General features: G+C 37.8%; 1 protein-coding gene across 5 annotated transcripts in view; it reads right to left on the reverse strand.

Annotated features, from left to right (window-relative positions):
* Window positions 1-26643, reverse strand: part of pico (ras-associated and pleckstrin homology domains-containing protein pico) — a 216533-nt gene that overhangs the window by 140284 nt on the left and 49606 nt on the right. For all 5 annotated transcript variants that reach the window (XM_073074324.1, XM_073074322.1, XM_073074320.1 and 2 more), the window contains one exon: window positions 15413-15441. Coding sequence is in view for 2 of the 5 variants with exons in the window: in XM_073074322.1 (XP_072930423.1) it covers window positions 15413-15433 (21 nt within the window). In the remaining 3 variants the exon portion in view is untranslated. The remainder of the gene's footprint in view (window positions 1-15412; window positions 15442-26643) is intronic.

The following is a 26643-nucleotide window of genomic DNA, read 5'->3' on the forward strand; positions in this document are numbered from 1 at the left end:
CTAACCTAACCTAACCTAACCCAACCCAACTTTATGGGGTTATGTCACAAGTTTTATACAAAATGCTACAAACAAAGATTAATCATATAATTTTAAATACTTTATTTACTATGACATATCACGATACGATGTCATGACAACTTCAATACGTACGTTCATAAGTAGGTTCAAGATTTTGTACTTTTGTTTTCTATTCTTTCGTTAAATGGTTTAGCGTTTAATGCGTTTAGCTTTCTGTGAGCCGATGCAGTGTACTATCAAAATACGTTTATTATAAGTTAAAAAATCCACACGACATACCGCGTTCTAAGCCCGACACTAAAGTTGAACTTACCAAGTTAAGGCATCGCCTTTCTTGGAAGCTGATCTTCCATAACCGACTCTGGGAATATCTGGCGACGCAAAGTACTCGTATGTTACTGGAATACATAAATAAAATTCAACTGTCTGTTTGTAACTTCAAAGTAAATAGTGACCATGATACGTGGTTTTAAATTTTTCTTGGCGATATTTCGACTCAATTGCTTGGATCGTGGTCAGATCATAAGCACTATACTATTTCTATTTCTTTATTTTCTCGATATCAGTTCTTTGTAGTGTTGTGACTAAATAAACAATGATATCGATCGCATATATTTATTATATGTATTTTGAACAAAGACAAATACATCAAAGCTTACGTCGTAATAATTATTTCGTTTCATTGTCGAGTACCTATTTATTTTACAACAGCTTCGAAAATTTTAAAGAAGTAGGCATTATCAATCAAAACTTTATACGTGTAACATCCTGCAATGAAATATAATATTATAAGTATATGTAATATAATATTATAGTTAATAAATTTGTGCAAAAGTATCCGGTAGTAGTTTAGTTTCTTATGTTTTGTAAAAAGTAATTTTAGTTACTAGTTAATTTTTACTAGTTAATTTTCAGGTGTCATTTGCGCTGTCTGTAGACACTGTTTTTACTGAGTATGTATATCGGTGGCCGCTATGACAAAAACACTAACAATAAAAATAAAAGTGAGTCATCATACAAAATACAGCCATTTCACAACGTTCTTCGCTTTATCTATTGAACCGTACTAGGTAGATAATTCAAATTTTCACAATTCATGTAATTAAGCTGCTATAATAACAACTCCTGAAAAAATTGAAATTTTGGCGGTACGGAACCCTCCGTGAGCGAGTTCGACTTGCACTTGGCCAATTATTATTTAACCATTTACATGCACCCATAAATTCTATTTTCTACTTTAAAATGCAGAATCCCGCTTTAAAATCAAAAAATTGTACACGCGGACAGAGCCGCGGTGCAAGTCTGTTCAAATTAAGAGATACTTTGTATAGATCTGGTTTAAACAGCGTAGTAATATTTACTTGTAAGTATTTTTTACTATATAAAGTAGTGCATGTAATATTGTGGCGCCAGGACGTTGCGTACCAACGTCATGTTGCATACCAACATTTAATACTAAGGATCATTAACATCAACCCATTACTGTCCCACTGTTGGGCACGGGTCTCCTCTCAGAATGAGAAGGATTAGGCCATAGTCCACCGCGCTAGCCAAGTGCGTATTGGTACTTCACATACCTTTGAGATTTTTTTTTATAAAATCTCTCAGGTATGTCGGTTTATGCTCAGTATTACTAAGGATAGGTTACATCGAAATTCCGTTTAAAGTTTGCGTTAAAGTTAAATATAACAAAAACTTTGGCAGTAGCGATGGAATGTAACCATTGTGTGTTGCAGCAATTTATTTTTCATTAATGTCATTTGTGTTGCTGTCACCACAAGTTTTAGTCGACGTTGACTGATACAGAATTTGACAAACACAACTATAACCGATCGAAATTGAGCGGTTAAGTCAAGTGTCAGCTCAGACGTAATTTCAACCTCAACTGTATTATGCAATTAATTAAATGTCAATCATGGATTTGACGGATGGTTAGGCAACATGATGAAACCCACTCTATGTCTTGGATGGTTGGTCTACCGTTTAGCCCTACATTTAGCTCTAATTACGGTATCGTATGAGTACTGTCGCATTCACCATAAGTTCCACGTGAACAAGTCCGATAATCAGCAGATTACATACGTAATCTAAAGATTATTATCGGCTTTCCGCATTTCTCCGTAATAGAATTAGAACGTATGGAATTACGTAATGTTGGGACTTCTTACCCTTTTGGCCTTTCGTATATTGTGTCCGTATCTACTATATCCGGCGGTACCTCCGCCACACCTATTGAAGGTGGTAGAACCCTTTGTGTTTCGACTCCGACGGCAACACCGCCACACCTATTTCTGCCTAACAACAGCAGTGCTAAACGCTGCTGTATTCTGGTTTGAAGGGTGTGGTAAGGAAGATATACTTTTCCGTGGCATTCAAGTTTAGTCTTCAGGGGTAGCGGCACATCTGTGGCCGACCTCAGCTAGAAATATCTAATCCTATCTGGAGTTGATTGCCTTATCTGGGGTCAAGTCTACCAATTTACTAAATTCTTCTCACTCTGAGACCCGTGCCCAGCTGTGGGACAGTGACTGGTTGACGAAGGCGATTCCCCACAACTTCGGTGGAGCTGGAAAATCATAATACAATAATCAATTTTGACAAAACAACATTATTTATAACATGGCTTCATTTTTATAATGTTGAAAGCATTATGAAAATGAAAACTTTGGAAAGTCATTCATTACGTTCCATTTTACCGAAATTTCATTTTGTCAGTGTGATTTTAAATAAATGGTAGTAAAAATCCCGGATGCTATATTTCTTCTGGATTCAATCTTTACAGTCCCACTGCTGAACACTGATTTTATAAAATGAGAAGAACTTACATCATATTGAACAAGCTCTTACAGAAAGAAATAAGTCAAGGAGTACAATATCCAAAAAGCCGACAATTTCAGTGAAACAAAGGATGTAATTGGTCAAGTGCGAGGCGATCACGGAGGGTTCCGTACCACAAAAAAACATTTTTTATCTTCAGTATTTGTTATCATAGTAGCCATAGAAGTAAATGCATTGTGAAAATTTGAACTCTCTCCCTATTACGGTTCGATACATAAAGTAAAAAAATAGCGGTTTCTTATAGAACCTCATTTATTTATACTATTTTATATACAGTATTTGTTGTTATAGTGACAAACTTCAAGTGTCTAATGTTTATCTATTACGGTTCAAATCAAATCAAAATCAATTTTTTCTATTCAAAATAGGTTATTTACAAAGCACTTTTTGAATGTCAATACAACTACCACCACATCACAAGGTGGTGGTAGTTGTATTGACATTCAAAAAGTGCATTATGGTTCAAGAGATAGAGCCCTGTGGCAGACGGACAGACAGCGGAGTCTTAGTAATAGGGTTCCGTTTTCACCCTATGAGTACGGAACCCTAAGACATCTTAGTTACCAATGACGACAACACGCGTCAATCCCCAAAATATAAGACAGCGTTTTAAACTTCCGTATCTATCAATACAAATCCTGAAAAGCCAACCCCTTGCTTCCAGGGGTAGCATTTTCATAATTATGAGTTTTCAAACATCTCAGAGTACCACGGTATGCAATTTAACTTGTACCAGTGAGTTTCAATCAAGTTACGTTACGTGGTGCCCAGTTTACAGATGGCGTTCAACTTCATGCCTCGTTTGCTTTAATTAAGTAGCTATCAATGTCAATATAAAGTATAATACATATGAATACCCGACTGCGGATGGTAATGTTTTTCGAGCATATGTATGCCTTATTAACACGCTTTTATTAGCTTTGGTTGTATCTATGTATGAATGTATGTAATGGAATCTTTGAACTCGATTTTTACTCACTTCGAACGGCCCGATTAATTTCAAATTTTGAACAATTATTTATCAAGAACCGATGACAATACACGATTTTAATAATTTTATCCCATTCTTCTCATCAGGATCGTCAGGAATCAGGTTTAACGATTTTTGTTGATTCCGATTTTAGCGTGGTTTTTAGTTTTTTAACTATATTTATTCTTTAGCCTGATCTGCAGCCCGAAAAGCTTGTCAGATTTTAACCTTAAGGTGACGTAGATTCGTTCAAATTGTGTTAATGACGTATTTTTAAACGTTTTTTGTTTTTATCATAATTTTAATTCTTTACTTTTCTTTGGGATCTAAACATTTTTGCTTTTTTTTATATTTTTAACGTCTACGGAAGGTATTGTTACATTGACTTGGTAACGCGAATGACATTGCATTACAACAAAAACAAATCTCCTCTCAGAATGAGACGGATTAGGTCATATTCCACCGCGTTGGTCAAGTGCGTATTAGTAGACTTCATATACCTTTAGATTTTTTTTTTAAATCTCTCAGGTATGTAGGTTCCTCACGATGTTTTCCTTCACCGTTTAAGCAAGTGATAATTAGTTTCTAATACGCGCATAACTTTAAAATATTGGAGGTGCCTGGGAATTGAACCTCAGACCCCTCGATCGCGAGGCCGAGTTTCTTAACTACTAGGCTATCACTGCTGCTTATAAAACAAATCCTTATTAAATTTGCATATTTCGGCGCCATGTTTCAACTTATTTATGTCAGTATCCTGCCTCTTTTAAATACTCAATTTATAACTAAGTTCCTCACTATATAACAATATTTAAATTCCACACGTAGACATCTTCTAGAATCGAATCCGGATCCCTCGATATTTGGGGGCGATTCTGCCACATTTTATTTTTCCTATACTACATAATGTCAATTGTGTGAGCGATAAGACGTTTAAGGCAATGTGAAAGCTGACTTAGAAAAACGAAAAGGTTTTTTAAAATCCTTTAAATGCTATTGTAGAATAAAATATGAACACAATCGTTAATAGATATGCAATAGTAGATAGATGGATACGCATAAATAAATATAAATTGTCATTTCGCCTTATTATCTGTTTATTCATTTATATATCCAAACCTTATTGACTGGTTATCTGTTATCTGGTATCAGTAACTAAGATAATTCAGGTCAGTAACGTTATGTTAAGTGAAATCGTCTGCTACTCCCTACTTCACTAATACCATTGTAAACGGAGCACAAGGTTGGCAAAGTGCATTAAAGTTATAAAGTATTGACGTTAAATATCACCTGTAAGATCTGTAGTTCAACGTTAGTGAGTTAAAGAAGCGGTAGTGGTAAAGAAACTTGGCCTCTCGATCGAGGGGTCCGAGGTTCAAATCCCAGGCACCTCCAATTTTTTAAAGTTATGCGCGTATTACCTCTGATTTTTGTCCCTATTATAAATGCTTATCACTTGCTTAAACGGTGAAGGAAAACATTGTGAGGAGACCTGTACACCTAAGAGATTTATAAAAAAAATATCTCAAAGGTATGTGAAGTCTACCAATACGCACTTGGCCAGCGCGGTGGACGAATCCTTCTCATTCTGAGAGGAGACCCGTGCCCAGCAGTGGGACAATAAGGGGTTGATGATGAGTTAAATAAGGAGAATAAAGCTAGGCGAGTTAAATACTAAGACACTACATTAAACGAAGTTTTTATTAATAACTGGATTACAATTAAAACGAGACCCATAACATAAAAAGTGGTTCCAACTAGATGTTGTTGTTATTGTCAACTCATTACTATCCCACTGCTGGGCACGGCTCTCCAAACAGGATTAGGTCATAGCGGGGCGGACCCGCTGGCCAAGTCTGTATTGGGGGACTTAATATACCTTTGAGAACATTTTTCTTTTTGTTTAAAATATCTCAGTTATGCAAGTTTCCTCGCGATGTTTTCCTTCGCCGTTTAAGCAAGTGATAAGCATTTATAATAGGGACATAAGTTTGAAAAATCAGAGGTGCGTGCCTAGGATTTGAACCTTGACTCTTGATCGAAAAGGCTATCAACCACTAGGCTATCACTAGGTTTAAAAATCTGCCACAATCAATTAAAATCTCTGGGTTAATCGTGATTTGCTATAATACCCTCAATTCAAGTCCTTGTCTCAATGGATCATGCAGATTTGAGGGTTTACAAATATTTCCATAGAATCTTTAAGTAATAAATTGTCAGAGAAGATCCCTGAGGAATGCACCAGGGATTCAAAACTTCATTTTCAAAGAATGTGAATAATTTCTTAGGCGCTTTGTGTAATAGATCATTTTTTATATAATATAGGATATAATCATTTATGGCCGACCCTAGGTAGAAAACGTCTGCTACCGTTTTCTACCTAGGGTCGGCCATAAATGCACCCGTGAGCACTAAGCTGAAACGCATGGGAAAATTATGTATCCCTTACCACACCCTTCAAAGCAGCAGCAGCGCTTAACACTGCTGTTATAAGACAGAAATAGGTGTGGTGGTGATGCCGCCGGAGTCGAAACACAAAGGGTTTAAACATCTAGAAGCTGGTAGAACCCTTTGTGGTTCGACTCCGGCGGCACCACCGCCACACCTATTTCTACCTAATAACAGCAATGTAAGGCGCTGCTGTGTTCCGGTTTGAAGGGTGTGGTAAGGGAGACAGACTTTTCTAAGGCGTTCCAGCTAAGTCCTCAGGGGTAGTGGCACATCTGTGGCCGACCTTTGGTAGGAATATCTAATCCTATCTGGGGTTGATTAAAGATGTCCATGGGCGGCAGTAGCCACTTACCATCAGGTGGACTGCATGCTCGTCTGCTACTCCTATATTATAAAAAAAACCTTCACAACATTTGTAGATATTTGGTTATTACGGCAAGTCCCAAACATGTTTGCACCATAAGAAGACTAAAATCTTTGTAGGTAACCATCGGTCTTAAGCAAGTACGTAGGAGGTAAGATAACGTGAACGTATAAATTTAAGCGTTGCGTGGGATGGGTCAACAATAACGTACAACGGTTTTACGCTTTTTACCGGTTCCTACGTAACGGTATTTGGTGCGACTGTACGTTTAAGGGGAAGAGGGGGAACAATTTATTGGGGGGTAGTCAAATTCGATGATTGTATTAGTGTTCTTTTCTAAGGTGGGTCATGATATACTCTATCTGGGATCGACCACAAATACTTTTTCCTTAGGATCAAGTTTGGGAATTTAACCTGTGATCCCAATTGAGTGGTCGCGTTTTTAAATTAAGCTCTTATTGTTTTCGGCACATTTAATAAAAGTTAAATTATTCTTTCTATGAATGTAAAGATCCATATCCATAAGCGGTATTTACATTCATTAATTTCCTATTTCATAAGAAACTTATTCATTTACTCAAGCAATATTTCATTCAATTGAAGAAACCTTTAGCAGACGCTCTACTTTAAGAGTGAAGTAAGATTCCTGTAAGGACAGCGAAATAATTTTCCTACCTTCCTATATTCCTATTTCCTTATTACAAGTAATCAGTATAAAATAAAAATTTAACACAATCTTAACATTGACATGAGAAATGTAAAAAAACATGTGTTATATTTACAGTGTTAAATTTCTACGGAACCCTTTCCTCGCGAGTTAACTCCCTACTTGCCCTGCTTTGTTTGTAATAATAAGGATGTGTGCGGTTATATCCGCATTTTTTATATACATGTTAACACTTCAAATAGTAAGTAATATTTTTACCACGTTTTTATTAGCTTGACCTGTATGTATGTAACGGAATCTTTGAACTCGATGTTTACCCACTTTTAACGGTCCGATTAATTTAAAATTTTAAACAATTATCAAGACAACAACAACAACAAACAACCGATGACAATACACGATTTAAATAATTTTATCCCATTCACCTCATCAGGATCGTCAGGAATCAGGATAAACGATTTTCCTTGTGCGATTTTAGCGTGGTTTTTAGTTTTTAAACTATAATTATTTTGTATTCATTGTAAAAAAAGTAAATGTATTCAATGTAAATAGTACTCGTAAGTAATATTATACGTATTTATGAAAGTAAACAAATTATGTGTGACATCAGCGCCCGCAACTTCGCTCCATCCTAAAACACATTGATCTATTTTTCCTAATGTAAGCCCACAGCCCTGTATTTGTTTTGTACCCAATATAGGTCTGTGTGTAAGCCACACACGCTACGGTCTACCGGGCAGTTTACCTGTGCCGGTTGGCCTGTATAGACCAACCGCACGTCAGTAGCATATATGGGGGACGTTTCTGTGTACCGTACGGTGTTCAGGTATGTTTGCGATAACATCGATCGAAGACGATGACGCACCGTACGGTGTCACAAGAAATAATGAAATTTTGATGTTGCATTGGTCGCCTGCAAAGGTTAAATAAACTGCAAAGGTCTATTCCCACACATAGTCCGGTGTCCCTGCGCAGGTATATACCTGCTACGGAGAGGTTACCTGTACAGATCTATTCCCACACATAGTCCGGTGTCCCTGCGCAGGTATATACCTGCTACGGAGAGGTTACCTGTACAGATATCTGTACAGGTAAACCTCTCCGGTGCACCGTAGTGTGTACCTATGACAGGCTAAGGGGCCAAAGAATTTCGAGAACAATTCTAGAAATATAATAAAATTGCGTTGGAGCTTATGCAAGAAAACACTTTTCCGTGCCATAATTGTTTGCAGTTTACTCTGTCACTTGAATTTTATTTTAATGATGTACTCGTTGGCTACGCTTCGCAAACACAATATTTCCTTTACAAACACTGCGAGAAAAAAATAATCAAATTAGGAAAATGAATGAAAAGAGAAAACCAACCGACTTTGTGTGTGTATGCACAACGATAGGACGCTATGTCCTAAATATATATATTTTTTCCACAAATTGCAAAGTTTTGCCGAAATAATTTTAATCGAATACACTTATGAAAACTTGTTTGTAATAAATATAATAAGTGTTCGTGAAATTGGAGTAGCTATCTGCAATTACTCGTACAGATTAAAACAAAACTGTGCACCGCTTCCCGACTTTCGGTTATAATAATATGATGTGGGTTCTTATAGCAGAAAAATATATAATGATACAAGCAGGTTTCAAAGAAATAGGGTCAAAATGCGATAAGGACCGCCATTCACTCCCTTATTTGTATTTATCGTCCGATAGCGTTAGTGATAAGGACAAGTATTTTTGCGCTTTACTCAAACTGTATTTTTAAACCAAAACCGGTATTTTTGCGACGAAAACGTATCCCTGTTATGTACCTTACGTTTAACTTACTAAGTTTTCCTAAATTTCGAAATTTTTAGGTCTTTACTTTTGTTGGGTAGAGGTCTGATACTTTTTAAAAGTCAAGAAGGAGCGGTGATACTTTACTCTCTACGACTTTTACGAATACGAGTATGATATAGGAAAAACAGTTTTGGATTTCAACATAGACTAGTGGCCAGTAGACCGGCTTATGTATCGCTGGAATAAAGATAAGACTCCCAGTGTCCATATGGGGAAATATAACATATGGATTTAGATTTGATTTTTATTTAGAACTTTAATTGAAAAGGTACGAGTAGAACTACATAGTTTGAAATATTAAATATTTGGTTTAAAATCTGAGGCATGTCTCATAACTCAGTTTACCAATAAGTAGCACTCCAACTGTCACTACTCGCACATTTTATATTTCTAGGCAGCACTTAGTCTTGGAAATACTAAGTGACATCGTAGAAACATCTTCAGCGGCTTCTCAAGGTTCTTAACAAATAATTTAACTAAAAGTAAAGCTTTTTAACCGCAACCTTTGAGTACCAAGAAGTATCTTTTCACGATAATTACCCTCTATCAGAGACCAATCTCAAGACTCAAAGCGGAATTTCCACGAACACTGTCTTTCAGTATACAGAAATGAAAAGGAAAATGTATAGTAATATTTTTCATCATAGTGTCTGTCAATTCGTGTGATTTCAAAAGAGCTATTTATAATAAAATTTATAATATTTTAAATTTATAATTTATAATAAGAAAGAGCTATTTATCTCTGAGTATAAGTACAACGTTTTTTGTTTACGAGGGGGAGACTTTCAAAAGGTACTCTATGCTGTGGGAGCGGCACGGGGTTATGTGGGATTCTAACCACACTAAAATCCCCCCGGTGGCCGTCCTCGGCGCTGCGTAGAGGACTCAGGGATCTCCAGAGAAACGCAACCGTCCTCTTAGCGCGGTGCCCCGACGGGTTCCACCCAAGTGAGCGTGACGCTCACAACACCGTCTGACGTGCACGACGGTCTGCGACCACACATACCGCCGTCTTTCCCGGGGTCGCTGTCCGGGCGGTTCGAGCTCCCACTCTTGCCATCCGCAAACCCAGAAGCCCCTTTTAGTCGCCTCTTACGACAGACAGGGGATACCGTAGCCCTATTCTGGTCCCGGAATTACAGCAAATGACCTGATGGTGAAGTACCATTCAGCTAAGGACGTCTATAGCTATTGATAAGACTAGATTCCCACCTGCCATAGGCCAAAAATGCGCCGACAATCCTGAGGATTAAGGAATGCCCCTTCAAAGTATGTCTCCTACCACATCCTTCAAACCAAAACACAGAAGCGCTTTACACTTTACCCACTGGTAAATACGAGACGCTTCTCACAACACTCTAGGGACAATATTAACTATGGGGCGTTAATAACAATTACGAGTAGGTATTAGCAACAAACAATAGAACAGTTTTATTGCTGGCGCTTCGTACGTGTGGGGAATTAATATAAATACGCATTAATATTAATTATTTGAGTACAAATACAGCGCAATAATGAATCCATTTGCAGAATAAAAATACGGTTTAAATATAACGAACATGTTATATTTACTATACTTGTTTACTGTTTTGCCGTGCAGAGGGTTTCGGGTTCGATATTTCAAGAATTTTTACACCCGGAGGTGTTCTCGTGACGGCACCACCGCCCACCTATTTCTACCTAATAACAGCTTCTGGTTTTAAAAGATGTGTTAATGGGCGACATACTTTTCCAAGGCATTCCTTCTTAGTCCTCAGCAGTAGTGGCGCATCCGTGGCCGACCTTATGTAGGAACCAAATCTTATCTGAGGTTGATTAAAGATGTTCATGTGCGACAGTAGCCACTTACCAACAGATGCCAAAGCCAATGCGGTCGAACACTACCACAAGCATATACGTTACATCAGTAAGGGCACACTAACACAGCTATGTACCCGCGGGCGAGAGTGGGCAGCTGAGGGTGCCGGAGAGTTCCGCGCTATCTTCGTCCCGCTTATATCTTCGCGCTATCTTCGTGACAAACTTCTACATTCAGTACCCTTATCATGAGTTTTTAAAACATCCCACAATATTACGTTACGTTTACTCAATCCATTATTCTGTTCCGTTTGCTCCAGTAGACTGAGTAAACGTAACAATATGTAGGTGCTCAAGTCTTTTTGTCTGACATTAGACATTTAATGTTACATTACTGACACAATCCGCTAGGGGCGCTGATTGGAATTTGTATAGGCAAATACGTAAACAAATACCAAAACAGTCATATTTGTCAAAACGTAAAAACTCATGGTAAGGGTACAGAGCGGATTAGAAGTTTGGCGCGGGCTCTACCATAATTTTCCTCCTGCTCCATTTAAAACACGCAATCAATCAACTCTGGCCCGTAATTGACTACCCAGTGGCCACTATCCGTTACAAGGACACGACATCACGAACAATTAATTGTATCATTGAATTCTTGTGGGTAGAGTCAATGAACTAAAATTTGTTGCTCTCAATGAAGTAATTCTGCTTGTGTGCACGCTATTGTATATTGTACTTTGGTGGTCACACGAACAACTAAATATAAGTGTGTGGATTAGAAGGTGAACCCTTTGTGGTTGAACCGGAACACCACTACTACATCTATCACTGCCTTCTAACAGCAGTGTAAGCGCGGCTGCGTTCTTATTTCAAAGCTTTGGTAAGGACAAGACAAATTTGGTAAGACATACTTACCCAACGCGTTCCAACTTAATCCTCAGGCGAAGCGGCACATCTGTAGCCGACTTCAGCTAGAAACCTCATCTTATCTGGGCTTGTTTACTGTCCATGAGCGGCAGTAGCAACTTAACATCCTGGGTTTGAAGCTAATTTGCTACTTTTATAGTACAAAAACACTCCTCTAATCCAATAGGTTAACTTTCCAATAGTTTAATCCTCATGCGAGGTATACTTTTTTTTGTTCACGAGGGGAAACCTTGAAAAGGTATCCGGTGCCGTGGAAGCGACACAGGGTTATGTGGGACTCTTACCGCACTAAAACCCCCCCGGTGGCCGTCCTCGGCGCTGCGTAGAGGACTCCGGGGTCGCCAAAGGAACGCCACCGGAGTCCTCTTAGCGCGTTACCCCGTCGGGCTCCGCCCAGGTGAGCTTAACGCTTGCCGCACCGTCTGGTGCGTACGACGGTATGCGACCACACATATCTCCGTCCTTCCCGGGGCCGTTGGCCGGGCGGTTCGAGCTCCCACTCTTACCACCCACGACCACAGAAGCCCCCTTTTAGTCGCCTCTTACGACAGGCAGGGGATACCGTAGCCCTATTCTTGTCCCGGAACTACAGGGAATATGCGAGGTATACTGAACTACTACCTTATTACTATACTTCTCAAGCGGTCTTTGAGTGATTTGTAAACATTGGGTACGGGTTGGTCGTTAACCTTTAGTCCTAGTTCCGTCAATCTCTTGAGCAGATTCTTATGTACTTATTAGTGATGGTTTAACATGAAAATATGAATGCATAGATAGATGATTGTGTCCCTTCAGCCTAATCATGAATATGGTCTGGTATATATGGTCTACAGTCAAGAATATTTAAGTATTTTAAATGCGGTTGACAAGTTAAAAGATAAATAATGTTAATAATTCTCATCGGATTATCCAATTGCTTTTCAGATTTCTTCGTTTTGCTTTTGACCTAAAAATTAACGTATAACATACCTTAGACCACATTGATACTAATTAATAGATTAGTACCACTAGGAAAACAACGACGTATCGAAGCAGCTGCTTGGTCCCATCGGAACAGTGCTTGTTAGTAACGTATTGTGTGCGTATACAGGATGGTTCATAATGACAAGTTTTTGAACCAAATGAAATCAGACTTATACTATTAATTGCAAGTTATCTTTTTATATTATAGGAGTAGCAGACAACCATTCAGTCCACCTGATGGTAAGTGGCTACTGCCGCTCGTAGACATCCGTAATCAACCCCAGATAGGCTATTCCTATCTGAGGTGAAGGGTGGGGTAAGGGAGACAGACTTTTCCGAGGCGTTCCAGCTTCGTTCTCAGGGTTAGCGGCGCATCTGTGGCCGACCTCAGGTAGTAATATCTAATTCTATCTGGGGTTGGTTACAGATGTCCATGGGCGGCAGTAGCCACTTACCATCAGGTGGACTGCATGCTCGTCTGCTACTACTATATTATAAAAAAAATCTTCATAAGATGGGATGAGACATTCGTCTAATCTGGCTTTTAAGTGTTAAAATTACGTGTGAAACATTATATCATCCTTCGATTATGACATCGATTTTTTCCTGACATATTTTCTCCTTATCTCCAAATCTGCGCGCATCCATCTCAGAGCATATTATCTTAATAATTATATTAACATTTTGATTTTAAATGCCAGTAAAAATATTTTAAATGGAATTTTATTTTAAAAAATCTTATGTAAAAAGCAATGTTACCCTGTGAAATGCTCCATGAGAACAAAATTCCTCCTCCCCGACTTTCGCATTTTCATGAAATACTCAATTGATTTAAAAAATATATATGTTATTTTGGGCCAGCCTGTATAACGAATGGATGGGAAAATACCCGTTGCATATTTATCAGTACACAACAAATAAAAATGTAATATTGAATATAAAATAAATTGCGGGTTAATCCATAAAGATTGCATTAAAGTCTATAGATGTCTATCGGTTAAGAATGTCTCTCTTATCACATCCTTGAAACCGGAATACCGCTTTACACTGCTGTTATAAGGTATTTGTGTCGCGATGGTACCTCCTGAGTCGAATAGCAAAGGATTCTACCACCTTCCAAAAATAGAATAAAATTTGAAATGCTAAAATGACCTGCATTCTAAGTTATATACTTATAGTGGGGGTGGCCCACAACCACTTAGCTGTTCCCACTGAAAAATGCAGTAAGTGATGGCAAGCTACCACTTATAACATCAAAGACAAGTTGCCCTGTATTTGATCGTTATGAATATTTTATGAGCGTATTATAGTTTGAACCATTTCAAAGCATTTTATGAATTTGTTTTCATAAATTGTTGTTTTGTTTCGTCCGTAAATAATCATTAATCTACATATAATGTTTTGCCTACCAATAATCGACATGACATTTTCTTCATAGTCAAATTTTATTCTTCGGAAGGTAAAACCCATACCTTTTGCAACTGAATTTTAAACCAGTTCACCCCAGCAGATTGAGATTTTAAACCAAACATGTATGCTAATACGATTGGTTTGGATGACAATTCATGATTATCTAGTGACGTCATTCTGGGGGGTTACTACCATCTCTTAAAAAAATATTATTTAATACATACATTAAAATTTCTTACCACGACCTCGTTAAAGTAAAATTGTTTTTGTATTACAGTTTGTAATATTACAGGTATTACTTATGTCGGTCTAAATTATTCATTCTTTTCTGCAAGAAATTTAACGTTTTAAAAAAAAAATGTGACAAATTGTCATATTTTTTTTATCAGTTGATTTTATACAATGGATAAGCGAAAAATGAAAAAGGGTTTAAATTTGTTGAACTGCGTATGACGGAACACAATCAAGACCGTGGTGCGAAAGAGCTGACACTAGTTTCGATATCTCGTTTCCTCTTGGATAACGATTAGACAAATTATTCATTATTTTACATCACTGGGCAGGAATAAAACAATACTGTTTTAAGGAGGTCGTGGTATGAAAAAAAATAATGTTGACGCAATATTGAAATAAAATTTTCTGAACTATGATGGTTATTAAACGATGGTGGTAGGCCCCCTAAATCTTGTCCCTGTAGTTCCGGGATCAGAATAGAGCTACGGTATCCCCTGCCTGTCGTAAGAGGCGACTAAAAGGGGCTTCCGGGGTTGCGGGCGGCAAGAGTGGGAGCTCAAACCGCCCGGCCAGCAACCCCGGGAAGGACGGCGGTATGTGTGGTCGCATACCGTCGTACACACCAGACAGTGTGGCGAGCGCCAAGCTCACCTGGCCGGAGCCCGACGGGGCAACGCGCTAAGAGGACTCCGGTTACGTTCCTCTGGAGATCCCGGAGTCCTCTACGCAGCGCCGAGGACGGCCACCGGCGGGTTTTAGTGCGGTAAGAATCCCACATAACTCTGTGTCGCTTTTGCACTTCCATGATATGGGTTAATTAAAAAGCTTTTCCGAGGAGAATGCGAAAAATAAGATGACGTCACTAAAAGCTTTTAAATTGTTTTAATATAGATTTATAAAATATATAGCATGTAAATAGGTCACTTACCTTTTTCTTAGCACGATCCATCGCCGTCACTGTAACAAAGAATGTTTTATTAGTAATTAATTGGTTATTTCACTTATATTTTTAGGCGACCGTATAAGCTCTCATGTGGCAACGCAGGTGGAACTCCTGTTGTAGAAGTGTATTGGTGGCAGTGACCACTCACCATAAGGTGAACTTTATACCCATTTGCAATTTAAATCAATCTTAAATACTTAGAGCGAAGATATTGATTTTTAATATTCTTACGTATATTGTCGTTTTGACCCACTTCTTCATATTTATTAGTAATTACATAATTGTGTGTTCATTTGAAGGTTTGAAGGCTTGAATATGAAGTCATTTGAAAACAAAACATACCAACGGAATAAATTTGTTTTATTAGGAAACTTCCTTCTCATTCTCTAAGAGACCGTGGGATGTGATGGGCTGATGATGATGATTTGGAAAATAGGACTAATAGAAAGGTATTTTAATAGTTAGTTACGGAACTTTTTTTTATCTACTCCCACCTTCCTATACCTATCAGTGCCTACAGATAACAGGAAGAACACAACACGATTTATTTAGCGTATGGCCATTAATTCGTATCGGGCTCGTTAGTAGCATAATACAATTCACATCACACTCTCGCATCCTTCCGGTTTCGGCACGACAGTCGCCCGACAATCGGAGACGCACGTGCCTTGCGTACGCTCGCACGCATTACGACCGATGCGATCGTGACGGACACGTGTCGTATCGACAGCGAGGTACGCGCGAGATTTATATCGCGCTGGACGTTACGGCCTCCTATTTTCTTTTCTTTTAAACCTTAGAAGTAACAGACTAGACTCTATCCCACCTAATAGTATGTAAATAAAGTAATAGTAAGTGGCTATTTACAATGTGTCATATGTAATCGAACCCAGATAAGATTAGAATATTGACGTTGTCCACAGATGCGCCGCTAGCTCGTAGGACTAAGTTAAAAAGTCTCGGAAAAATATGACTCCCTTTAAAATCGAAAACACAGTACCTAGTCCTTAACCTTGCGGTTATTAGGCAGGAATAGGTCGACCCGACAGTTTTGTCTACTGTATGTTGACTGATTGCGCTTCACATAAGCGACAAGAGCGCATTCTACACCACATTACACCAATAGGACGATTGTCATTAATGCAACCAGCAAGATTATTCAGGCCGACCTGAACAGGGCCTTATCGCGCCTGATTTTTCATCGATAGCAAGAAACTAAACGTATTAGTTTTGGAGTTTGTAATGAAGTATTCTCCTTGTTGCCAAACTACAAGCCTCTTCAATGTAACCTCTTTTATAAGTTGATTAAGTTGTATTAATTTAAAAGTTTGTACAAGTTGACACTTTATACAACTTTTAACGAATACCTAATTGACCTATCGTAGACCAAAGATTAATAACCTAAGGACTTCGTTGGCACACTTAATGTCCACACAATCATAAAATCAGCGGGACATGGACCGTCACCGAGAACAAGATGATGGCGCACGAGATGAAGTACATACATTTACTATAGCCACTTGTCAATCGCACGGCCGTCACCCGTGCACCGTCATCCCTGCCACCAAGATTTCGAGTAGATCTGCGTGACCGCTAGATCGAAACCGAGATTTTGTCAGGCCGATGTGCCGGCAATACAAAACACGTTTAAAATTGTCCATATCCTGCTATCACACGCGTGACAAACCAGCGCTATAGGGTCGCGGTGGACAAACTATCGCCGTAACGTCGTATTAAAATCGGCCCGAAATAATCTCCTTCTCGGCGACGGTCTGATGACGGCGGCGGTGGACAAACGGCGTAACTTTAAGCATAAATTCGCGTTGCCGCGAACCGCTTCTCGCTGGCGGTGAAGCAACTAGCAGAAACAAACGGACGCACGTGAATCCGCAATAACGATAGCTAGTCATTTGTTATTTCATTATACAGTACTTGATTTTGGAAAAAATAACGGTTCTATTTTAAAATGTATTTATTACAACTTTAAAATAAACGCATGTTAAAAGTGTTTTATTTATAAGAAGATTTTATTTGTCTTCTTCTCAGAATATTTTTTCATTTGATGTCCATATGATGGTAGGACATAAAATAATTTATTTATTAACACATAAAATAAAGCAATGAAACATTACAGAAACTCTTTCCAATTCGTTTTAAAGTTTTGCAATGTACTCTCCTGCCGCGCTACGACGATCAACAAGGGGTGTGCAGAAAATGTCAACAGCTGGACTCCATTCCACCAAGCCATTGAGCAAGGTGCTCGCATCGGTGGAGACTCTTTCATGAGGATGAGTCTGCAATGTGGCACCGCAAACAGCATATATCATATATAATATATAGCATATATCATATATAATATCGTGGGGCGTCCGCCGTATTGGATTTAGAATGACGTCATTACGCTAATCATCCATTGTCATCCAAATCAAACGTGAGTGCATAATTTTAACTTAACACGGTTTAAAATTATTAACTGGTTTAAAATTGATTTGCAATATATATTCCTCACATACGAATGGGCTAACAAGACTAGTTAAATAACACGTTGTTATGGAGATGTTTTAGTTATCAGTGTCAGTGAAATTCATGGCAATTAATAAAGAAAAAAATAATTTAAATACTTTAAAAAAGAAGCGTTAAGTTCTACGGTTAAGTTTTCTGTTTTTGGTCTTATGATGATTGTTCAGTATTTGGAACTGGTCGAAATAGTGAATGTAAAAAATTTGAAATGTTGACGTTTTTGTCATAACACACATTGTACATACAGTCGGCGTTCGGAATTCGTCACGGGGGTATATTATATAGTTAATTACGGAAGTCCTGGGGACCTATTCGGGAGTCGCAAGTATGTGTGCATCACGGACGACCGGTCTCCGAAGGTCATCTCACCACTCATCGGTATTTTTATATTGTTTTCACCTACACTATCGCCACTAGCGCACAAGGATTCTAAATTATATATCGGATCACACCAGCGACCTAAACTTATACCATGATTATATTTTAAATCTTTACACGTTGAAATCTTGGGGCTTATGATAATAATGTGCTTTGATGAGTTGATGACACTTATATGTATAAAATAAGCAAATAAAAACTTTAATTTATTTTAAAAAAGAAATATACAGAAGTAACAAGAAAAATGTATCGTAGCATTCAGTACATTGCGTTCAAGATATCAGTTGCATCAACGACCAAAAGTCAGTTGTGGAACTACTGTTGCGCCACTGCCCTTAATTCGCAGCCTCTGGGTGCGTTTGTAGGGTAGCGGAAACCTGGCTCAGGCACTGGATTGGGAGTGCAATGACGTTAATAAAAAATAAATCTTGGCCTAAAATTGATCTTATTTAAGCTCGATCAGAGTAAGATTGGAACGTTCGACATTTCTCTGCAACTATATGAAATAATGCTAAAATAACACTTGTACATAACACAGTCATAAAATAAGAGGAATCCTACTACATTGCTACTATACTCTTCTCATTCTGAGAGGAGACCCGTGCTTAGCAATGGGATAATAAAATTAAATCTTATTTGAGCTCGATCAGATTATGATTTATAAAATAATGCAAAAAGAACGGAAAAGCAACAACTATGCTAAGAAATTTTATGTTATGATTGTCGCGGTTGAAAAGATGGTAATAATATAATTGGCCAAGTGCGAGTCGAACTCGCATATGGAGGGTTCCGTCCAAAGTTTGTTATGTGACGTACCTAAAAAGTTAACGATTTCGGAGTTTTTTTCTTTATATGTGCTATAAAATATTGTTTCATGCGAAATTTCAAGATTCTAGGTCGACTAGCAGTATCCGTTTGGTTTTATTCCCTTGCGATTATGACTTTTCTTTTTTTAAAGTAATTTTTCAAACTTCATTATGGTGTCGACAATCTTGAATTTGCATAATATTGCTGAATCACTGAGCAAAGGAATCTGTGCCCTAGAATCTTCATAGCAGCACGTTTACTGGTTTATGACGTTTTGCAACTAATTCTACTTTACACAGAACTTAGCTGTTCGAATTACTGTCAAACATTTCTACTGGGTCACAACAGTACCAATGTACCTGTTATTCGTGTATGGTTTATCCAGGCTATCCGAGCATGCAGTCCACTTGATGTGGGCATTGTATATGAACCCAGATAATGTTGAGTCCTATTCGACGTCGGTTACAAAGCGTTGTTACCCCTGATTACGTTAAAACGCCTGGGATAAGTTTATCTCCTTTACCACGACTAGCGAACCAAAACACATCAGCATCGAACACTGGCACAAAAATAAGTGTAGCGGCGGTGCCCCGTTGTCAAACAGCAAAGTGTTCCACCTCATTCAACGATCATAGAATACTTATAATTACAATTCACCATTACGATAAACTGCTGTTGTTTAACTTGTCTATCCAAGTCCTTATCCTTGAGAATATTATGGATTTCTTAATATTGCTGCATGTACATCATTTAATACGCCGGAATGATTTCAATGAGTATTATTTTTGTGTAAGAATATAGCCTGGCATACTGGGAGTACTTGGTAAAAGTCGAGTAATTCCATAAATGTCGCTTGGCCTCTCCTTGCTACGCACAACCGTTTGTCAATGGGGTCAGTTAAACTGGTTAGGTTTCTGAAAAATTCTCCGCACATTTTCTTTATTGCGGACGATGATACCATGAGCAAATTCTAGTTTTATTAGACGTACGAAAGATCGAATGGATTGCAAGCGCCTGGCTCTTCCTCTCATAATAAAAATATAACCTTAGAACGGTCGGAGATGTATTAAATTCTTTGCATTGTTCGCGAGGTTCTAAGCTCTGGAATAAAGTATTTATAAACTGGCAGTACCTAAGAATTTAATAAGAGCACTTCGTAAGGCACGTAATTCTTTGCCACGGTAAGAAAAGTTGAAAAGTAATAAGAACAAATACATTTTTATGAGCTATTATCAGCGGCTTCGCTTGCGGTCAAAGTTTTTTATCTAGGTATATAATAGGTATCCTATATCCTTTTCTAAACCCCTGATAAAGTGTGGATAAAATTTCATGACGAGCGGTTATGTAGTTAAGGCGTTAATGTGTAGCAAACAAACCAACTCACGTTTGCTTTTATAGTATTAGTTATGATTAAGTTCGAGTTGAAATTGAGCCTTTTTTATATAATGTAGCAGACGAGCATGCATCTGATAGTAAGTGGCTACTGCCGCCCATAAACATCTGTGATCAACACCAAATAGGATTAGATATTCCTACCTGAGGTCGGCCATAGACGCACCGCTGCCTCTGAGGACTAAGCTGGAACGCCTCGGAAATGTATGTCTCCCTTACCACCCTTAAAACCAGAAGACAGCGCGTCCAGTACATCTGGTTGTACATATATAGTGTTACAGGTACATCACATTGATTCATGTACTTATTACACTTATTAAACTGTTTCTACTTTTATATTTTTGGAATAATTAGTCTTGCTTTGAGTTATGAATTGTCAACAGATTTTTGCAATGTCTTTTAAAATGGAAGTGTGATATTAGTGGATCATTATTAACCCATTACTGTCCCACTGCTGGGCACGGGTCTCCTCTCAGAATGAGAAGGATTAGGCCGTAGTCCACCGCGCTGGCCCAGTGCGTATTGGTAGACGATATTATGGATAGAGATGTAAAATTGTAAATGCTGATGATTATGGAAGAATGTTTTGTATTTCTGGAATCCCTTTTGAGCGTTTTCATAATGGTAAGTGGTTACTGCCGTCCTGCAATCAACTTCAAATATGAGTTCTGTGATAAATGAGAAAAGCTATCGAAGTTTGTTTCCCCTGCCCATCTATCGTATCAACTAAGCTGGAATTGCTATTTTGAGGAAGAGGCCGAAATGGGAAAAATAACGTTTTGTAGCTTCATACCCGCCAGACTCTCTGTAATATGGATTTAGATGATTGCCTGGTCGATGATCGAACTCGGGTCTCGTGTGGTTGACTGGTATAACGCCTTGCAAGTCATTTTACTTAGATACTTAAGAAACTTTGTTTGAATGAAGTTAGAAAATTCTCTAATGAAAATCTAATGCAGTTATTTTTATGAGGCAGTATCGATTCTGAATGTCACGAATTCCTCTCTTAACTAAAAAGTAAAGTCTAGGGAGCATCTCCTACAGATTGGTTTCCGAAGTCGCCTTAAGTATATCCAAGAACGGTGACTATGGCAATACTCCATTCTAAGGAAGGAACAAACTTTCCTCCGTATGGATAATGTAAGTATACTTATTAACTTAGTACGCTTTATTTTATGTTCTAAAAAAAGCATGTCGGCCTTTCGATCGAAGTTAGAATTCCAAATCCGGATCTCTGATTTGTCAAAGTTTTGTATTAAAGAAATTAATTATCACTTGCTTGCTTTAACGATGAAAGAAAACATTGTGAAGAAACCTAAATACCTAAGAAATAAAAAAAAAATCAACGGGTTGCACTCCGGGAGTGTCGGCAGAAGTGTAAACTTTAGAAACCTAATTTGAATAAATAAAAAAATAAACTGACACCTATTGACATATTTTTTCTATACTGACATCTGATGACATCGTGACTTTTGCAGTTTGCTTTGCCATCTTACGAATTTTCGATCATGTCACGTGTCCTGACGCGAGTTTACCATTTTTACCCATCACAAAAAGTGCACAACGCCGCGAAAGAAGTTTTCACTTCAAAACATTTCCAAGGGTATGTGAAAACTACCAATACTTAATTGGCTAGCACGATAGACTATGGCCTAATCTTTCTCATTCCGAGACCCGCGCCCAGTTGTGGAACAGTAATGTGTTGACGACGACACTTTGTTTTCGCTTTGTCTCGATAAAACAACCAATTACATTAAATTAATCAATTTCTTCCCGTTAGTATTGTGGTGGTTTCCTTTCCAAATAGCGACAGTTCGAGATTTCAATCGTGTGGTCCCCAATGGAGCTATTCTATTTTTTAATATTGTAATTGATGCTACCACTCTGATAGCTGGTAGATTCCCATTGGGGCTTAAGCTTTGTAAAAATGTACCTTTATGTCAAGTAGTCATTATTTAAGAATTTCTTTGTGTTTGACTCAAATTGTTATTGTACTAACGCTTTTTACGCATATAGCTTCACATCTGCGTTTTGCAATGTGCGTATTAGAAATTTATTTTCACATTATTTATTGGTAAACGAAATGTAGGCCTGCGAGTTCTTTTAAAAAGTGTTCGATAATGCTTGAAATGCTTGAATTCTACTAAATCGCACTTGACCAGCACGAAGGGCTATAACCTAACCCCTTATTACTTTAAGTGGAGACCCGTGCCCAGCAGTGGGACTATGGATTTTGGACTTCACTCGAATTCAAATTCAAATTTCATTTATTCAAAATTGATTCATATAGAACTCTAAAATGTCAACAATTCCTTCATAGCTTATTTTGAAAGCCTCTAATTTGGAGAGTACTCGTAACTTTCTCCAATATCCAAATTCACTAAACTATAAAGAAACTTATAAACACTTCAAAAGCTTCACATAAGTATAACGGTAAGAGCTAAACTATAATAGGTCACACGCCAAATGCAATACATTGATCCAAACGTACCAATAGGAACCTTGTTCCCTACACATAGGGTCCTTGGTTCATTGACCTCGCAGCGCGTGTGTGGTCCCGTGGCCCACATGGCCCGCCGCGGCACAATTAGCAGTAAATTGGCTAAATATAACCATACGTCAAGTTATCGTCACGTTTTGGGACGAGTTTGAACTCTAACCTTAAAGTGTAAAAATATATAAACGAGCCATAAGTTAGCCATTAGGTACATGACCGTTTTTCGTTCGTTTTAAATAAACAATATGTCCAATTTTTGGATACAAACGATATTTGAAAATTGGATATTATTGATTTTTTATATATAATATAGGAGTAGCAGGCGAGCATGCAGTCCACCTGATGGTAAGTGGCCACTGCCTCTCATGGACATCTGTAATCAACCCCAGATAGGATTAGATATTCCTACTTGAGGTCGGTCACAGATGCACCGCTTCTTCTGAGGACTAAGTAGGAACGCCTCGGAACAGTGTGTCTCCCTTACCACAGCCTTCAAATCAGAACATGGCAGTTAACACTGCTGTTATGAGGCAGTGTTTGGTTGTGGTGCCGCCGGAGTCGTACCACAAAGGGTTCTACAGCCTTCTACACGACGAGTTTATAAACTAACTATTTTTAGAAAGTTACTTTAAATACGATACAAATATGAACGTACCATAAAATGAAACTGCTATGTTCTAAAGTTATTTTACGACAAAAAAATAAAACACTATTTTTTAATTTAAGCATGTACTTATAGCACGAGTAAATAAGTACATTTTAGTGTGCATTACAAGGTAACACTCTAGTGAGTACTCATCTTTAGAAGCGATCTGTGTTACCATTTAATAAAACGTGGGCTCACATTTTTATGGTTCACACGGCAATTTGTTCGGCGTTGCGTACTTTAACGTGAACACTTCGGACCTCAAATATCAAACAAGGTTAAGGTCCTTTTACATCTTCTGTTACAAACATATATTTTTGTATATAATATTTTGAATGGCACCATCCGTATGACATGGCATTAACGATTAGCAACATAAGCAAAATAACATTAGCATAAATAAAAAAATAAGTAAAATTAACGATTACAAAAGTGAATCATAAAGTATGTTTGAATTATTGTCTTTTAACTAAATTAGGCATATAGATGAGAAAGAGCCCTGAATTCAAGAAATTTTAATTCATAATATAGATATTTGTCCGGCTAGGCCTGCCCTGGCTGGGAATCGAAGTCGCAACCTCTACAATTGACGTCGACAGGGATAGAAATCTTTGACCATTTCCAATGGTCCAATGATTTATTAATATAACGGGGGATAGCTTTGAGAGGAGAATGTTAATCGTATTATGAGTAAATAACTTTATTTCATTATACCGTTGTAATCATAGATATATGTCGGATTTGTTTTAATCTATGGTTGTCTAAATATTGCAATATAATTTATTAAACATATTGTAAATAAGCAGTGATTGCCTATTAGTTAAGAAAGTCGGCCTCTCGAACGAGGGACAGGTTCAAATCCCGCCATGATTTTTCACAGTTATGTGCGCATTAGAAATTAATTAATTATCACTTGCTTAAAACTGTGAAGGAAATCCTTCTCATTCTAAGAGGAGACCCGTGCCCAGCAGTGGGACAATAATGGTTGATGACGATATTGTAATTACACTGGAACAGATTCAGTCTCCATCATCTGTCCTCATATCAAACGATTCTAGTGAGAATATGAGATAAACCGATCGAGTGATACAGCACGGCAGCCTTCACAGCTTCTTAAGACTACTTACTAAGTGAAGTAACTTAACTCTTTGCTCTTAGAAGACTAAAGAATCGCTTTGATCACAAAGTCTATATGTAGGGAGTAGAGTGGCTCTTTAACGATTTTTATATTTAGCAAACACTTGATTATGATTTGTCTCCTCGGTTATTAAAAATATTATGTTATAGAGAGCATTGACAAATGGTAGATCCAGTGGTTCGGCCAGAGAGGTAACATTACCACACTTTTTTAAGCGTGAGGCAGTTCTTATGATTAGGTTGAAAGGTGAGGATTTCCATTGACTAACATATAACGCGCCAAATTTTGCCTTTAGGAGCGGTAACGCATCTGTGATCGGTGACAACTAGAAGCGATGTCCAGAGGCAACAGTGGCATTTACAAACAGGTAAACTACATGATTGTTTACTATTCAAGTCCATGAAAGTAAATGGACTAATTTTAAGAAAATTTAATGTCGTACTATCCGTAAAACAAAGAAACACTTCAATAACTAACATTGTAAAAGAGGCCCATATATTCAATTAATGTTTTCTTTACATATATAATCTCCAAGCTTAGCAAGGATTTTACGCTAAAGTGCTTAAAGACATAAACCATACCATACAATATCTAAAAACGTCTTGGGAGTTATACCAAAATACCACTCGGGAGACAACGCAGCGACATATAGTTCGAGCGAGGTTCAAGGTTTCCATCGGGTTCACCCACGCAACCCACGCTATGGTTTGGGTTCTTATAACACAAACATTTGTAAATTTGAAAGCCGACATATCAACTGTTTGATTTTGAAGCTTATTTTACACATGACTTCGTTCGTGTAAAACTAATATTAAAGTTAATATTTTAAATAGGGTAAAATTGTACAAAACTTGATGAGTTAGAAGTAGATATTAAAGAGTAAAACGTAAAATAACGTTTTTATTATTTAATTTTAAGGTAATGCGTAAAATAAGTTTTTAAAATATGTTTCAATTGTCGAATCGTACTTAAATCTTTAACAATATTTGCACTCTTATATGCGATTTATTTAGAGCGATGGTAATACAACTTGTGCATAGCAAAGTCAGTTTTACTCTCATAATATAGTTATATGTGTTCTGCTTGCTGCAGTAAAATAACGAAATAAATATAATTAGTATGGAAAAATAGACAAATCTAATAGTTTCTAACAGGATCATCTCAGCTGAGGTCATGTGCCGATCCGGTTGTAGTACAAGAAAATTATATTGTAACTTACAATTTGTAAGTGTCTCCGTAGTCCTTGCAACATACACATATTTCATGTCATTTCAGAACGTAGCTCATCTAATAAGAAATAGCCAATAACAGTTTTGCAAAGACATGCTATGTAGAAATTAGAATCTTCCCAGATTCATCAAAATAAAACCTTCGTGGAGCTGCGGACCGGGGAGGGGATGCTCCCGTTGTCTGTTCCCGAGTTCCCAAGACCATTCCCGGTACACAATGACAACAAACTGGATCGGGAGCAGGTTATCCAAAGACTCTGAACCAACTTTAAGATAACAAAGATACATTTCTTGGATGACTCGTGCGATGCACGGTCTGACGCTCGGAGGCCCCGGGTTTGATTCCTGGCCAGTTAAATTATGAACTCTCTGTATGTCACAAAGAACCTCTGTGAGCCTGAGCAAGTATCATTTATCATCGACATTCATAGCCCAGCAATCACTTGCTTAAACGGCAAAATAAAATAATGTGATGAAATCTACAAGGCTGACAGTCCTTAAAAGTCCTCAAACTGAAAGTCTTCTAAAATTACGGTGTAACTGTTTGAAGTCCAAAATTTAAACTTTTTACGTCTTCATCATCAACCTATTTCTGTTCCACAGCTGGGC

This window comes from Epargyreus clarus, unplaced genomic scaffold, assembly GCF_041222505.1.
Source record: "Epargyreus clarus isolate Ecla_fem2 unplaced genomic scaffold, WU_Ecla_fem_2.2 ptg000007l, whole genome shotgun sequence".
NCBI classification, from domain to species: Eukaryota; Metazoa; Arthropoda; class Insecta; order Lepidoptera; family Hesperiidae; genus Epargyreus; species Epargyreus clarus.